The sequence below is a fragment of the Magallana gigas genome, chromosome 2 (genome assembly GCF_963853765.1).
Source record: "Magallana gigas chromosome 2, xbMagGiga1.1, whole genome shotgun sequence".
Taxonomy (NCBI): Eukaryota; Metazoa; Mollusca; class Bivalvia; order Ostreida; family Ostreidae; genus Magallana; species Magallana gigas.
The window spans coordinates 33996508-34014231 of record NC_088854.1 but is presented as its reverse complement, the minus strand read 5'-3'; the positions used below and the strand labels follow the sequence as shown (position 1 = coordinate 34014231).

The 17724-nt window shown below is 35.5% G+C and overlaps 2 protein-coding genes across 2 annotated transcripts in view; one reads left to right on the top strand and one right to left on the bottom strand.

Moving 5' to 3' along the window:
• Positions 1–3892: 3892 nt before the first annotated feature.
• Positions 3893–10781, bottom strand: LOC117681418 (general transcription factor IIH subunit 4). Its single transcript, XM_066076297.1, has 15 exons — positions 10574–10781; positions 9760–9864; positions 8971–9102; positions 8698–8794; positions 8418–8512; positions 8058–8169; positions 7901–7969; positions 7701–7784; positions 7263–7395; positions 7035–7086; positions 6733–6811; positions 5783–5830; positions 5085–5225; positions 4685–4802; positions 3893–4205 (listed from the first exon to the last, which is right to left on the bottom strand). The coding sequence occupies exons 1-14, from the start codon at positions 10690–10692 to the stop codon at positions 4689–4691; spliced, it is 1380 nt and encodes a 459-aa protein (XP_065932369.1). The 5' UTR covers positions 10693–10781; the 3' UTR covers positions 3893–4205; positions 4685–4688.
• Positions 10782–10999: 218 nt separating this feature from the next.
• The window catches only part of LOC117681416 (valine--tRNA ligase), a 21773-nt gene continuing 15048 nt past the window's right edge, over positions 11000–17724 (top strand). The window contains exons 1-9 of the mRNA XM_066076294.1: positions 11000–11156; positions 12773–12869; positions 13488–13707; positions 14224–14388; positions 14652–14733; positions 14838–14957; positions 15152–15260; positions 17056–17235; positions 17345–17573. Coding sequence (XP_065932366.1) covers positions 11022–11156; positions 12773–12869; positions 13488–13707; positions 14224–14388; positions 14652–14733; positions 14838–14957; positions 15152–15260; positions 17056–17235; positions 17345–17573 — 1337 coding nt within the window. The 5' untranslated portion in view covers positions 11000–11021. The remainder of the gene's footprint in view (positions 11157–12772; positions 12870–13487; positions 13708–14223; positions 14389–14651; positions 14734–14837; positions 14958–15151; positions 15261–17055; positions 17236–17344; positions 17574–17724) is intronic.

The window sequence follows — 17724 nt, the reverse complement described above, 5'->3', positions numbered from 1 at the left end:
TATATAGGGGTGGTTACTAGTATTTGATGCACCGGAAGTAGAAGTCTAACGACAATAAAGTGCGTAGCTATGCTTAGCGCTTTAAAAAGTACATATTTGCCACCTCTGGGTCATTTATTTACCCTTTTTAGCAGCATATTTAATGTTGAAATATGTAATCTTTATACGTTTTAAATTCGTGGAGAGAAGACGCAAGAGGTTACGAAATCATTTAAAACAGCTGTAAATAAGTAACATTTTGCATCAATTGTGTCGTGGTGCTATATCAATACCCTTATTTTGATAACACAAAATGCATTTCAACATATATGTAACGTTATTTACAAATCTCCACGTCCTAAAGAATCCAAATAACCACCATAATTCGAAAAAAAAAAAAGTGCGCAAATCTTTCTCTCTCCCTGCGTGTACAGATCTTATTGCGCAGGGTGTACATACAGAAAAGAGGTATCTTGGGTGAATTTGGCACCTTCAACTATTCTGCGAGTAGAAAATTTTAAATGTCAAGTGTTTTTGCTATTATTACGAGGGGTTTGCAAAAAAACCAAACAAACGAACAAAAACAAAAAACGTGGAATAACACCGTAAGAAGACGAATTCATACTGTACCCAGTCATTTGTAAATAGAACCATTTTAACAAGGCCTTGGACTTTCCGTAGGACGTAGCTATCATTACTTGCGTCAAAACATGTTTAAAATGACGCTGGATTCAAGTGAAATATGCACCGATTTGGTAGTCTTAGCTCAAAAGCCAGACAAATCGTGTTGATTTCAATTAGCTCTCACTGAGTGGGCAGCAATGAAATAGACAGGCATACGTCACATTGCTGTTTGAAACAACTACCCAAAGTCCAAGCTCTTGTTATAATGGTTCTAATTTTATAGTGAATCTTGTTACACTTATTGTTTATTTCTGTTAACGTCACGTGACGGTATTGCGTAAGACTGAAGACACGGAGTATTCTCCTTTAGCATTAGGTCATTGTTCATGTCTTGAAACAAGATTAAATCGAATAAACCCTTCAAAAGGAAAAAAATCTGAATCACTAATTCTCTTTAATGTCGAAAAAATGATGCGATGTTGCAACGTTGCAACGAAATTCATTTCGTTAATCTGACAACGTTGTTCTTTTTACGCCATCGCCAGCTTTTTACGTAAGGCTTTGAAACATGTTTTTTTTCATAACATATAGATTAACAGTTTCTGTGGATTATTTTCCAAATGGGAGGTAAAAAATAACACTGCAAATGAACACGATCTGCGTTAAGAACTTGTTTCATGCACGCAATCAGCCACAAAAAGTACCTTAAAATTTGCAATTTGAATGATATTATTTTTCCAAAGTTTCAAAAATTTTCATCGAGGGATACAAATATCATTCCTTGATTCTTGAAATATAAATGGAATATTTCTGTATAGTTTTGAAGTAACGCCGCATTTAATTTAAGACCCATTGTGTTTTACATGTACCTGTAAAACTGAATGAAAAGAACATCGCATGCACAACTGTAACTTTTTGTCTCTATATAAGTACGCAAAGTTGAATTTTTTGTAACTATGTCATCAATGATTTTTATATAGCATCAGTCTACAAACTCTCTTCGTCCTTTGTAACTTTAAATTCCATGATTCACCATTATTCGTGCTAAACTAGTTAAAAGTTTATGACCCAATAACCTTTATTAGTCAAATCATCCTGTCCCAATTTACATGTTCCAAGACTGGCTTGGTTTTGTAAGGATGGGTTTACAGGGGGTCCTTGTAAGTTTTATTTGTACATATTGGACTTTTTGATGTGTAAACCGTTGAATAGACTGACGACAGCTCCTCGGAGAGCGCTGAACACCTCCAGATTAACGCAAGACAATCAAACCGGGGATGATTAATAGCAGGGCAGATTTAAAACTCAATCAAATGCATACAGCAAACTTCTTGCATGATTACATCGATTGGAAAACAATAAAATAGTGTTGCTGATAGTTTTTAAATGGAAACATGAACCTGGCGGGGACAATTATTGTCCGCGCTTGAATGGAACCGGAGCAGAGCCCTTGCGGTCGCCAGGATTTTCTTGCACTGAACGCTGAATTATCACGCAGATAAACTGATGTGATTACATCAAATTAGGTATTTGGTCTACAATCCCGATTAACAATAAGATTATGTCCATTGATTATTGTGGTAACAATAAGCGAACACAAAGCGCAGTGTCTTATGCTGCTGGTGTGTTTTATTAGTACAAGACCGTAAATAACTTTGTATACTGGATAACAAAGCGCACATCATGAAAACAGCTATAAGTGTACACAACAGTGTTGCACCCACTGAGAATTATTCGTAAAATGGTCCTACGTGCTGTAAATGGGAACTGGATTGTTCGTTTTAATTTTTTTGGTGAAGATGACATAATTCTTCTTTTCTGCGGAGGAAAGTGATACAGTGGTTCCGTCGCGATGTTTATGGGGCGCCTGATGAACGTACGGAAGCAGGAGGACAACCACCGGAAGTTCCTGTGTGTGATGAACGACGTAGCCAGGAACCAGCACGACTTCTACAACGCTTACATTAAGAAGGAACTCCACTATAACATTACCCGCCAGGAGCGCTCCAGTGTCGCCGTCAAAAAGGCCATCAATCAGAAGCGGATTCTCCAGAAATGTCTGGAGCTGCGGCGACAGGACACGGACGCCGACAAAGACAGCTGTCTGTACGGACACTACGGCGGCAAGTCCCTCCGCTCCCTCAACAAAGACATGGACTCCATCATTGCCGAGAGACACCCGAAAGTTCAGAAACAGAAGCATCTAGACACAGTCATGAAAGAGAGTAAAGAGAAGGGCATGATTTTGGGCGACGATAAAATGTCAGAAAAGGTTCGTCAGTATTTCACGGACAAGTGGGGAGTTCAGTATCCCCAAAAACCCAATCCTGAAAAGAAGGAACCGCTCTTTGCGGCGAAAAAACGAGAAGAGCAGAGGCAAAATGAAACGGACATTTCTCTATCGTCTCTTTTTAAGCCTTCATTTTTCCCGCGAAAATCTCATGCACGTAAAAGTGACGACTATGATTTTGGGGAGGGGGATATTTCCAACCGTTCGGACCCAACCGGTCACACCACGGCGGAGAAGCTCCAGTACGCTATCCCGGGGGAGGACAGACACTGGAATTGTAAGCGGTGTTATCACGTGGATAAAGTATGGCGGACACGGAGCAAACGAGCAGTCAGTGAGCACGAGCCTGAGCCCCAGGCAAACAGACTGACCCTCCCCAGTATACCCAGGGTCACATCACTGGTTCACACACATCGTTAAGGCGACCATCAAATTAGTTATGTAAAAATCTAGGGAAAGTGCTAGAGTCAACAGATGCAGTTAATTCAAATTCTGAACAAATGTGATTTTTGGAGCTAGGATTTTTATTCAATTGGAAATTGTAAGCAACTTTGAGATTCATGGAGATGGACAGGAACTCTCTAGTTAACAATTGTACTTATTCAAGTAATCATTACCGTATATTTAAGGTCTTTTATTATATAGATACAATCTATTTTCGTGGGTAATGCATCAAAGAAATATTACGTATGTTTTTGGTTAACATAGAGGGAAAGTGCTAGAGTTAAGATTCGTACTATAATCTCTAGTTAATAAATGTATCTACTCAAGGAGTAATTATTACTGTATATTATAGTCCTTTTTTTAAAATATATATATAGATGCTAGTTTTTTTTCTCAGGTTAATGCATCAAGAAATATTACATATTATGTTATTGGTAACAAATGTTTAAACATATATATGTTGTTGCAATAAAAAAATTAAACATATTTCAAAGGAAGTTCAGATTATGGAAGTACCGGTAAATGAGACCAATCATTAAAACTGAAGCAACGTAATCTTGAGACAAACAATTTTATTGCTTTTTTCATATAAATGTGTAAAAAAAAGTTTTGTAAACTCAATCTGTCTATAACAATGGTAATATTTGAGGTATTGCACAGCACCAGTCACTAACAAGGCTTGATTATGCTTTCTTTCTCTCCTTGGGAGAGAACTGCCACTAAGTTTGCTTGATTTTCTCTCCGTCCGATCACAGCAGGGCTTCGTTACCATGGTAACTGTCTGCTGCTGCTGGTCAGACAGGATTTATCTGAATCACTGTCTGGATTTCCAAGATGGCTGCAGTCCAAATCAACTCCAGGATGTAGACTGTCAGAAAAAAAAACTATTATATTTTAAACTGCTGATCCTTGCCTTTATTGAGAAGTGTGTAATGTTGAAGTTGATAATTGCGAGCCAAGTGATTGGTGAAATATTTACTAAATGAATTAATATGATAGCTACGAAAATCATGATTGGGACTATTTGTGCTTTAGAAACCATGAAATGGATAATAAGAGAGTACTGTTCCAGCCCAATTTATATTTGTATATATTTGGTAGCATCAGAACTGATTGATACTGCATATCATTGTTATATAGGGAATATACTTCCCTGAACCAATCAACTAGTGTGTTTCATAAAGAAATCGAATTATTTTCATTTGGACTGCATAACATACTTTGCTTACATTACACTTACATTTTTAATTGTTAGGCAATTACATGTACTTGATACTGCTAAGTTTAGAATGATTTTAATATAATTTTACTAAATTCATTGATCATTATATACATATGTTAACCAACCCTTTCAGGAGTTGGACTGCTTCTGTCTCTTCCAGTAGCGCTTCACGTCGTCATGGCCACCCTTTGTAACAACCATTACTCTCTTGATTGCATTGTCCCAGAGTAGAACTCCCAAATCCTGCAAGAAAAACAATTACATTTTAGTTCTGTGTATGCTGAATAAACATATTCCCATAGTATTGCCCATCTACATTGTACATCTTTCACACATTTGAAAAGAATGTTTGTTAAATCCTAAAGAAAACCTAATGAATGAATCAAAGAGATAAACTTCATCATAGAACGGTAATGCTGTCCTTTGTTACAAAAGTCCCCTCCCAACACAATAATTGAGACAAACATAACGTTATTGTTATCAACTAAAACATCTCCATTGTAAGGTGACCCAGTGACCGTGTACCTTGGCATAATCTCTCAGCAGCTCAAAGTCGTTCTGCGACAGAAACTGGTCGTATAGGACGCCTTCCATGAATTTAAAGCGGTCACGCTCCAATTCCCATAGTCTGACCTGGTCAGTCACTGTTGATGGAATGACTGGAGTCTGAAACCAGATCCAGGCCAAGAATTTGAGCTTATTTGACATACACAAAACAACCTGTCTGCCTATTTCTGATCAAAATTTAGAACAAGTAGGTTTCTCAAATCATCAAGTTTCGTTAGATTTACTTGCTGAAAAACATGTCCCTTATTTGATACTTTTCAGCAATAACACTTTTAAAGGGAGACCAATCATCATTACCAATCTAAAAGAATTTGACCATAATTATTGAATTCCTTGTAATGTTGATCTCACTAACGCATAGAGCTGTGACCTGGTCAGGATTTGAGCTGAAATTTTTCCATTTTTCTTTCTTTCTTATCTACTCAGAATTTTTAATGGGTACTTAATAGAAGAATGTGAAGTTTCAAGTTTCATGTTTCCATCTGTGTAATGATAATTGAGATTAAGTCACTTGATGTGTCAGACATGACCCCTGTTCCCATACAATACCTACATATATAGGCATGAAATATTTGTTCTATTTGCACAAGATCAGAATTTACAAAGTTACTTTCTTGCTAGATATCAAAAAGATATTTTTTTTTATATCTACTTACATTTTTGGTCATTTTTGGATGAGCATGGGTTTTTAAAAAGGATATTATCTACAAAAAAAGTACAGTGTTTTACAGGCAACATTTCTGTGAGTAGTGTATACACAACATGGTTACCATCAGATCTAGCCAAATGGTTTAATTCATGGCTAAAAATGCTTTATGCTTTATACTTGTAATGTATATCATTTACTACAGAAAGTATTTAAAGTACAGATATGTGGGCTCGTTTGATGTGAATTGTCAGCGTTTTTATGAAATGACATTATTATTAACAAAATGGCCACATTGAGTCACTATTAATGAATTAACTGAGCATATAAGCTTATCAATGCATATTTAAGTTGATATCATGTATTTAACAACCCAACTAAGATTAACTGTTGTACATGTCTTAAAACAATTGTTAAAGGGATCTCTAAATTTAGAATGACCTAGGCTATTTAAAGTGTAAACAAGGTATTCCGCCACTATGCAACTACTTAAAGTATTTAGAATGTAACAAATAAGAATATGTATTACTATGTGATGTTTAATTATCTCAGATATAATCCAGACATGCTATACATTCTCCTTTTTTGTGCTTAGAGTGATATCAAAGGTTGTTCAGTCAACATTCGTAACTGTGCACCATAGCTATAGCTTGGCCATTGCTTACACAATGAGACTAGCTAAAAATCAGCATATTTTACTTTTAAAATTTGCATATTTTCCTATATCTTTATACTTGTCAAGGAGTTCAGTTCAGTCTTAATATGGCCATGAACATACAGGCCTCATAATATGTGTACAAGATGTCAACATTTGATTACTAGTACTATTTTACTCTCACTATAAAAAAAATTGCTCTTCTCTGATAGAATATTCTTTCAATGTGTACAACAAACATAACTCCAGATTGTATTCTATGATTGTAAGCATTAACATCAGTAAGCTGGCAAGAGAACAGGTACCTGATCTGCTGTGATTCCTCGGATTAACGCATCTCGTACACTAACACGAGTCAAGTTCCCCACAGAAAACGTCGGAAACCTACAGAAACAATGCTCTGAACATCCAGGCTACTCAATGTACATGTTCATTTGAATACAAGGAAAGAGAAACTGAACACAAATCTTACAATGTTAAGAAGCACAGCTGACATAATCTAAAGAAAGAGTCATTCTTGACTTGCTGTTGATTTACATTCTCCTTTACATAAAACAAAACCTAGAAAATTTCAGAAATTTAATCATATGAAGTTTTGGTAACTTACCTGTACAACATTTCACAAAACAAGGCAACCAAAGCCACTTGCAGGGGAGAATCTAAAAATATGATTCTAAATTGTAACACATGTATAGTAAAGGAATCATAATAAGGTAGAAGAACGTGACAAAAAAAACAACAGAGTAATACAATTTAATTTACAGAACTATTGTTTTCTTCATAAAAAAAACTTTTGACAATCTCTCAAAATCCAATATAGTTTGGGGTGACAGACCTGTGTAGGCATACACCCTGTAGTTGGTCTCCACCATCAGATAACCCGTGTTCTTCCCAACAGAGGTGAAGTCTGACTGTCCGGAGGCTAGATTGATTGCCAGTCTGGTGGGATAGTATCGCTGGATTTTCCTCTAAACAAAAATTTAAAAGGATATATAAGGTAAAGTTGTAAATAGAGAATATGTGTTCCATAACATTTCAAATTGATCTACTGGTATATTTCTTTTTATATTGCATAAAAACATGCCCTTCCATATTGTAAATTCAATGTTACCAATACCCAGGGAGTTGCATTACAGTTTAAAATTTGATAGTTCATTCAAACAGACTTTACCTAACTTTAATTATATTAAAGTTTGGTTGGAATGAATTTTATCACTGGATGCCTTAGATTTTAATGTATCTGAAATAGGTTGTAATTACAAACAAACTATACCTTCCTTTGATACACAAGTCCAAATTCTCTCAAATGTTGCAAAAATCTTTGTTGTCCTTCATTCATATTTTCTGTGGAATAGTCCTGTAAAGCAATATTCATATGATTATAAGATATGAAATTCATTTGCAAATACAAAGGTTTAAGAGTCTTGAATATGAAAAAATTTCCATTCAGCATAACTTTCATCATTGGCAAACCTTTCCAAGTGTTGAAAAACTAAGTTGAAACAAAAACGATAAACAGTCTATAAGGTCCATACCACGGGCCTGTAAAATAAAAAAAAAATTCATCATGGACACTTGTACCCAAAACTGTCAACAGGAAATTATGTGTTAGAAGGGAGATGACTCTTACCTCAACTGTATCCAAGTACTGCAGCATAAAATACCAAACTTGGGACCCTATGTCCATGAGCAAGAACTGGAAACCTGCTGGGGTGATGGAGGGCATGGGGTCCACACCATCCCTGTCAATCACAAAGAAAGATATCACAACAAATGTCTATATTCCAAAACTTTCAAACTCAGGGTCAGTATAGGACTTGGATTTTTTTTTTTAAAGTTTATAGATAAATGAAAATATCTGTATTTCTAAATCTATCATAAATCTTTCATATACTTACTCTTATATCTCACTTGTGCAAAAATTGAAATCAATGATTGATAAGAAAGTGATGAGTTTTTCAAATAATAAAGGGAGTGAACTGAGGGTTACATTGTCATGAGGCCTGCATTGAGAAGAACGTCAATGATGTCCTTACTGACTCCCTCTGTTCCTTCAGTAGAACCCACCATAAAATGAAGAACACACTGAAAAGTCAGAACAGAAGACTGAAACATATCTGTAAACTTAAACTGATTGTACAAGAAAAAAAATTGTGAAGGTTGATAAATTTCAAGCAATTTACTCTTAAGATAGTGGTCAGACAAACTACCAGATAATAATGCTTCTAGCAGTCAAATATGATGGGATCACTGAATACAAAACAACCTACCTCCCATCTCTCAAGAGCATATTTATCAAGAAAGGGAACATCTTTGGCATGTTTATCAGGAGGCAGAGGTCCCCCAGTAAACTGCGAGTCCATTCCCCTGCAATACAAATACACATGTTTTACACAGTTCATGTGCTTTAGAGCTGTGTGCTGAACAAATAAAATTGATTCAGTAAAAAGAATGGAAGAAGAGACCATTGATTGTTATTAAATACATATATCTATTACTTAGCAATAGATAAATACTTTTTAGTTTGACTTTTACACACTTACCCTCCCAGGAGAGCAACTTTCATGTTTGATCTAAAAGTTCCATTCAAAACCCATCCCAGGAGGCCTCCCTGCATCTGCTGTTCATGCCACACCCTCAGCTCCGAGAGAACTTTTGCAGCAAATTTGTGTTCCCTGAAAATAAATACATTTGAAATACAGACTTAAATATACATTTGAAGGCATCAACAAATACTATAGATAAAGGGGAAAAAAAACCCTGATATCAAATTACTTAAAGCAAACACACGGTTAAATCTACAATAAGGTCTAATAAGATAAATATCTGATGGAGTTATAAGCAAATAATAAAGTGAGAGAAATAATAATTATAGACTAGACTGGAATTCGAAATTAGGCCTCCTAAATCTCAGGTCAAGTGCTCTAGCAACTAAGCTTTCTAGTGCCTGTGATCAAATTGGTCTGATTTTCACATTCCTCTCCCTTAAACTATCTTAACACTTGATGATCAACATCAAAGGTTCATTCCCCATGGCAAGAGTTTACCTGGTTGACAGATCAGAGGTTGCATGGTCATGGCACTCAATGTAATGGGATGAGAGATGTATACTGATGAAGAGACAGAAATTCAGACCTAGTCCCGCCCCCTGAATCTCAAGTTAGGTGCTCTAATAACTAACCTATCTGATGCGGGCCATCAAACACTGACAAACAGGTCTGACTATTAGAATATCAAGGAGTATCTTCAATCATTTAAAAGGGGTTCAACTTTCCGTGCAATTTTCAGACATATGAGAATAAATTGTGAATTGCCAACACATTACTACTTACTCATTATGTTTATTTGTAACCCAGAGTCCTACAGCTGATTGGGATACCGGTTGCTCGATAAAAAGCATTCGCATTACATAATGTTTGGAAAGTTGAGGAAGCTGTCTGCAAAAAACAAGATAAACTGAAAACCTCAAAATAAATTCGGTTTAGATATCATAACACACTTTTAATGAAATACTAGCCTAGAATGGGTAACTAGAATTACTGAAATACCCGTGATTTACCGAAATGCCATTAAAAAACACCGAAATGTCTCATTTGAGGACAAATATTTAACATCATAGTTTAAATCTAAGTGTTTAAATGTATTTCCCCAATTTTCAGTTTGATAATGTAATTATTTTGACATAAATAGCGATTTTTAACATGTGTAGACATTGGGTTAAGAACGATAACTCTTGCATGAATTGCTTTTCACTCGAATAGAGGTGTGAAATTTTATTCCTAAGAATTAAAAATCACAGTTTATCAGCTTTTATTTTTTAATATCATATAATAATCATCAAAAATCCATATAGAGTGGAAGCAACTATAAAAAGAGCAACTATTTTAAAGACGTAATTCCTATCAGAATTGCTCCTTTCTCTTGCACACGTATATAACACAAGTTCAAGTATTATAATAAATATACATTTATTCCAAAAATTAACTTTATTTACAATAACTATCTATATAAAATACTAGACATACACTCTTTATGGCGTAATAATGGGCATTTTGGTGTTTTTGAAGGGTATTTCGGTGTTTTCACCGGGTATTTCGGTAAATCGCGGGTATTTCGGTAATTCTATGTACCGGCCTAGAATCTTACCTAAACACAGCAAGACAGGTAGCGGGGTGATTGTAAAGTTTGTCGAGTATAGTACTAGGTAAAGTTTTTAAATAGCCGTGTAAGTCCTTGCATTCTAACTTCTTTGATACACTTGCCATTGCGACAACCTAGCAATGCAAAGACTTGGAGTAGGTAGAGAAACACAAGGATTTATCTCTTCCGAGCCATGCCGAATAAACATCAATGTAACTTGCACGCTTACTTGTATAAATGCCAGAACCAAAGATGTAAATTGTTATGTTTAAGATATTAGGAGATTAATACAAGATAGCTAGTCTTAATTGTATAAAAAGTCATTAGATCAATTTGCAGATATTTTTTCAGTTTATGAGTTATTTTTAAAAAGTATGTTTTGATATTTTTTCCGGAAATTCAGCATTTTGAAGACTGAAACTCTTTTACTTTGGAGGTAAAATATTGATTCAAAATGTCAGCCTCCTGGTGCTACATGAGAAAATTTTACACAGACTTTTCAATTAAGCTTTACAAGCCTTTCACAGTCCGCTCATCGATTTGTAGGTACACCTCATGTAGATTGTGTTATACAGACAACAGCAACAAAGTAAGTATGTTTTGTGTTCACTGAACTTGTGACTGTAACGCCAAGGTCAGTTTTAGTTACTGCAGTAGACAGGTAGATGCTGTCAAGCGATGTTATTGTAAGATATGAGTATATCTGCAAGTCTGTAGCTCGCAGTCTGAAAACAAATTGAGAGCTACAGTTCCTTACTTACTTAAAAGTTACAATTTTGGGTGCACATAAACTGCGTTAGTTTTGAACAGATTATAATCTTACTTCCAAGTTCCAAACAAATTCTTTACTAATAACCGATTCCAAAAAAAAATTCCACTGACATTTTACAACTATGGTGTTCCATTGGAACCACTTGCACCTTTGCATTTTCGCCTTAAGGGCGAAGATGTGAAAGTGCAAAGTTGCAAAAGTAAAAGCGAGAAGTTGTGAAGGCGAAAGTTTGAAGCTGTGAAGGCGAATGAGTGAAAGTGCAAAGATATGACGATGAAGTGTGAAAATGTGAAGCTGAAAGTGCAAAGTTGCAAAGGCGAAACAGTGATCCTTCTATCGCTCTTTAGCCTTTGCAACTTCACACTCTCGCCTTTGCAACTTCACACTCTCCTCGCCTTTGCAATACTGTACATTTTGGCTTCGCATTTTTTCTTCCTGTCTTGGATGCATTTGTGGAATATCGGTCAATATAATTTGATGTAGGTACGAGTGTTATTGGTAAGCATGCGCTAGACAATGTGACAGCAATCACAGCATACTGTGAAAGTTTATTAATATTCATTGATATTTTACTGGGTTATCAGACATACATGTATCTTTTTACCAGTACTGGCTTAGCCTAATTATTATGCACTCCATATGAATAATAAAATGTATTTAATGTCAACCTTAAAGTTTGTGCATTTTCATACTCCAATAACTTACCAGTCTGTTTACCTTAATTCAACACCCTGATTTAAACACAATTTGATATTTGAATTTCATTATGTATTTGGCAGAGTGTTTAGATTGTAGGTTGTTAAAAATTATTTCTAAAAAGTTTCCCTCCTGCGACAGATGCCATTTTTTATAGCTAAATTATCGCTCCTTTGCCTTTGTACTTTCGCTCCCTCACATTCACAACTTTGCACTTTTGCCCTAACATTCACCCTAAAGGCAAAAGTGAAAAAGGTGCAAGTGGCCATAATGGAACACAATATACAACAGATAGTCTTCACCTGTATTGCATCTAATATTCTTTTTAACACAATCCCTTAGCCCCGTAAAGCTAAGTAATGAATTTGTTTACATGTACATGAAAAAATTGTGACTCTAGATCTGCATGTTAATTTAACATACTTCATGTTTCAAAGTCAGTATGGTTTAGAGAAACTCTGAAACAAATAAAGCAATGACCTTTTTAGTCAATTATCTGAGGAATCTAATGGTAATAATTCTTTCCATATATGAGTTTGTGTGAAAATAAGGTTAATCAGTCCAAAACTAGCACAAGTTTTTGTGAACTGTAAATTGCAAATTCTTAATACATTAGGAACCTTAATTCCCAGGTTGTGTATCCAAATTTATTTAGACTGAGAGCAACAGACCTGCAGCTACATGTAGATAAGACTACAGACTATAATTCATTATGACATTATATTGCACAAATGTAGGGTGTCTCTGAAAAGAAAAAAGTCCGACCACAGAAAGGTGCAGTTACTTATGAATCAGCAACATATGATATACCAACTCAACCAGGAGACAAAAAAGGTACATAGGTGTCAAATCTATCCAAGATACCTTCACTTGAACATTTGTGAGCTATATAGTCAGAGCACATGCCATATTTGAAAAGGAGTATCTTTCCTACATTAACTAGTGTCACCAAACTGTAATTAAGTAATTCAATATAGTCATGCAGCTACAGAGAAGCAAGAATATTCCTTTTTCAAATAATTAATTTACATGCTGCTGCAGTTTATTGATCTGTCCATTTCATCATATGTTTTAGTGGCTTCAGTGAATTATCTTCATGCTGCTGAGTAAGTAATTGACACTAATAGTATTAAAAAACTTGCTGATGCAGTGGTACATAAAAGGATGTCAGAAAAGTTTCAGATATTAATGGAATGTTTCCATTCATCCAATGCACAGAAGTGTCTTCAATGAAATCAGAAAGAGAAAAAAATACGGTATTTGGAAAAAATACACTAATTTGCATTTCCCTCTTTAGTATTAAGATTGATCAATGCAGCAGCATTTGGCATTGTTTGGGGGGGGGGGGGTATGAAATATCTTTGCCATAAAGTGTATTAGAAATATAAGTTTTAAAACTGAAAAATTAAGCTGAATAAAGTAATAATACATGTAATCTGATTTTGTTTGTAGATGTTTCTTGTCCTTTACCCAGAAGTTACAGCCCAGATTTTGTGGAAGCAGCTTGGTATGACTGGTGGGTCGCCCAAAGGTTTTTTACACCAGAGTATGGGGAGGAAAAGGGAAGTCCTCGGCAGAAGTTTGTGATGTGTCTCCCACCCCCAAATGTGACAGGGACTCTACATCTGGGTCATGCTATTACAAACACCATTCAAGATGCTCTTGTCAGATGGTAAAAATCAAAAATATCCAGTTTATATACATTTTTATATGATAGAGTTTGAAATGATACATCATCTCTTTTTCTAGTACATGTACTGTGGGATAATCTTAATTTGTGGGGGCCATTTTACAGTTTCGTGGGTAAATAAGTTGGTTGATTCATTTTTATAAATAACATATAAAGAAAATAATCATAATTTGATGGGGTTTGTAAATTCATAGATAAAATATATTCACAAAAAATGAGTCACCAAGAATGTTGATTATTCCACCGTATTCTGAAAATTAAGAACTGAAAAGAAAATGGTATTGATTTTCTGGTTTGAAATGTACATGTATTGTTCCGATTACTTTTTTTTAAAATTTGATTTTATCACCTCCTTAGAATTACCATTTGAATTTCTTTGAAAAGTTTAAATCATTTGTGCACATAACTGTTTGCAAATAAATGAGCATTTAAGTGAAACTGTAAAAAAAAAAACCAAAAAGGTATGTTTAAACATTGACTTTAAACTCTTTTGTTTAGGCATAGAATGAGAGGTTACGAGACTCTGTGGCTTCCGGGTTGTGACCACGCAGGAATTGCCACGCAAGTGGTGGTGGAGAAGAAACTGTGGAAGGAGAAAAAGCAGACACGGCATGACATTGGCCGTGAGGCGTTCATCCAGGAAGTCTGGAAATGGAAGGAAAGGTCAGCAATCAAGATATACCCCATTAATTTTTTTCACCGGTTTAAGTGTTTTAACTCTGATTATACACGTTAGTCAGGTGTTGTCTGATTAGTGTAACATCAAGGGGAAGAAGATTCCTTGATGTCGTATATGTAACATGCTTGTTTAGTAAAATGTGATTAGCGCATAGGGATAGGATTGAGAGATTTGTTCCTTTTATTCTTATGATTGATAAAAAGATGTACCAATATTTAAAACCCTTTCCATTTTGTTATTCATACAGCAAAGGAGAAACCATTTATGATCAGTTGAAGAAATTAGGATCCTCCTTGGACTGGAACAGAGCTTGCTTCACCCTTGATAAGGTAGCTCAAAACTGTGATGTATGAACTCAGAATTCATCTTATGGTCTGTGAGACATACATGTATGTAGATGCATTCACATGAAGTAATTATTATTTTTTGTTAGAATTTGTCTGAGGCAGTGACTGAGGCCTTTGTCAAACTTCATGATGAGGGACTGATTTACAGAAAAAACAAAATGATCAATTGGTCTTGCCAGTTGCAGTCTGTGATTTCAGATATTGAGGTGAATTAATTTTTATTATTACTCAGTTGTGGTACAAGTTAATGTTTGACTTGTTGAAAGGTTGTATGTTCAAATCCAACTGCTAGCAATTTTTAGTACAATTGTCTTATCTTACGTTATTTTCAAATACTTTAAAGCATAGGTCATGTTATTTTTTAATGCTGAAAACATTTATGAACAGGTTAATCTTTTAGGTTGAGAATATACATTTATCCAAGAGAACACAAATCAACATTCCTGGGTATCAAGAGAAAGTGGAGTTTGGAGCCATGACCTCATTTGCATATCCAGTGGTGGGCAAAGGTCAGGGATAATGAATTCGTTATCAATTCAATTTTTACAGGAACATATATGCAAATAAGATAAGCAACTATCCATAAGTCATGCAATATCTTGCAGTATTTATACCCCCCGCAAACGAAGTTTGGGGGGGTATATAGGAATCACCTTGTCCGTCCGTCCGTCCGTCAGTCCGTCCGTCTGTCCGTCTGTCTGTTCGATTCGTGTCCGGTCCATATCTTTCTTATGGAGAAACATTGAAGTTCTTACTTCACACAAAGATTGCTTATGACCTAAGGGTGTGTCATGACCTTGAACCAAGGTCATTCGGGCAAGGTCAAGGTCACTGGCAGAAAAAGTGCAAAATTCGTGTCCGGTCCATATCTTTCTTATGGAGAAACATTAGAAGTTCTTACTTCACACAAAGATTGCTTATGACCTAAGGGTGTGTCATGACCTTGAACCAAGGTCATTCGGACAAGGTCAAGGTCACCAACAGAAAAAGTGCAAAATTCGTGTCCGGTCCATATCTTTCTTATGGAGAAACATTGGAATTTCTTACTTCACACAAAGATTGCTTATGACCTAATGGTGTGTCATGACCTTAACCCAAGGTCATTTGGGCAAGGTCAAGGTCACTGACAGAAAAAGTGCAAAATTCGTGTCCGGTCCATAATTTTTTAATGGAGAAACATTGGAAGTTCTTACTTCACACAAAGATTGCTTATGACCTAAGGGTGTGTCATGACCTTGACCCAAGGTCATTTGGACAAGGTCAAGGTCAATGGCAGAAAAAATGCAAAGTTCTGGTCTGGTCCATATCTTTCTTATGGAGAAACATTGGAAGTTCTCAGTTCACACAAAGATTGCTTATGAGCTAAGGGTTTGTCATGACCTTCACCCAAGGTCATTTGGTCAAGGCCAAGGTCACTTGCAGAAAAGTGTAAAACTTGTGTCCAGAACATATCTTTCTAATGGACAAGTATTGGAAGTTCTTAATTCACATCTAGAATGCTTATAACCTGAGAGTGTGTCATGACCTTGACCAAAGGTCAATTGAGGAAGTTCAAGGTCATTGTTAAAAAAAAATCGGGCTCAGTATACCAATAATTCAAAATGTTTATATTAAGTGGCTGCTTGACATGTGGAATTTCGTTTGATTCGAGTCATGTTTGTAAACATAAGGATGCAAATGTCCTCATGCATTAACAGTTAACTTGAACTAAAATGGAATTTAAAGAATACAAATTGGTTTGTGTACTCATATAAGCATTAACAGTTTTAAAAAAAAGAGCAGTTGTTATTTTTAGAAAATGGACAATGAAATAGATTCATCCAATATTTCTATAATAAAAAAAAACCATGAGTTATGATTTTTTCTTAGCGGGGGGTATCAATTGTGAGCTTGCTCACAGTACCTCTAGTTAATATTGAAGTTTATTTTATTTTCAAATGCACAACCTCTTAGAAAACTGTCTTAGAATTGTTTAAGATTTGTTAACTACATGTACATGTATTTTAAAAAGGAAAACAAATTTTTTTTAGCTAAAATGTTGATAAAAAAAGTGATTTCATCACTTTCTCTAATTTATGAAAAGAAAGATAACTTGATTTTTCATGAAAGTTAAAATTCCTGCCTGCCACATTTTATTACAAAAATTAGAGCTTGAAAAACTATTCAATTTATTTTGGGTTCTAAAAGTTTTATACTGAAGTTAATTAGGGATGAAGATAACCAGTGAATTGAAATAAAGTGATCTTTAGATTGTAATTTTCTCTCTGAATGGCTCTAAAGCATTTATCCCTCTTTATGTTTCAGACGAGGAAATCATAGTTTCCACCACTAGACCAGAGACCATGCTTGGTGACACTGCTGTTGCAGTACACCCCATTGATTTACGATATCGACATTTGCATGGCTGTTCTGTTCTCCACCCCATTGATGGACGACATCTTCCCATCATCTGTGATGAGAGTGTTGACATTGAATTTGGAACTGGTAATACAGGGATTCCTTTTAAAACAAGTCATAGTTTTAGTCTATCAGTTTGGTGCATGTATTCTTAATACTTAGGCAATTTAATCTTGGTTATTAAATCTGTTTTTAGGAGCCGTGAAGATCACTCCGGCCCATGATAAAATAGACCATGACATTGGGCGGCGACATGGCCTGCCCTCAATGTCAGTCGTCAGTCGCTCTGGTCTCATGGAGAATGTCGGTGCGCCATACCTGGGGATGAAAAGATTTGATGCCAGGAAGGAAGTTCTGGGGGATCTAAAGAGGCGGAACCTGTACCGGGGCTCCAAGAGTCATCCCATGACCCTGCCCATCTGTAGGCAAGTACATGTACTGTAAAGCTATAATTCAACGCGAGGGATGTATCGATGTAAAATCATGAGAAGCACACCTTGTAAATTTTAAAATCTCAGTTTCTTTTTATGACAGTATTAAATTAATAGATGAAATCCAGTGTTTTCTATTCTCTTG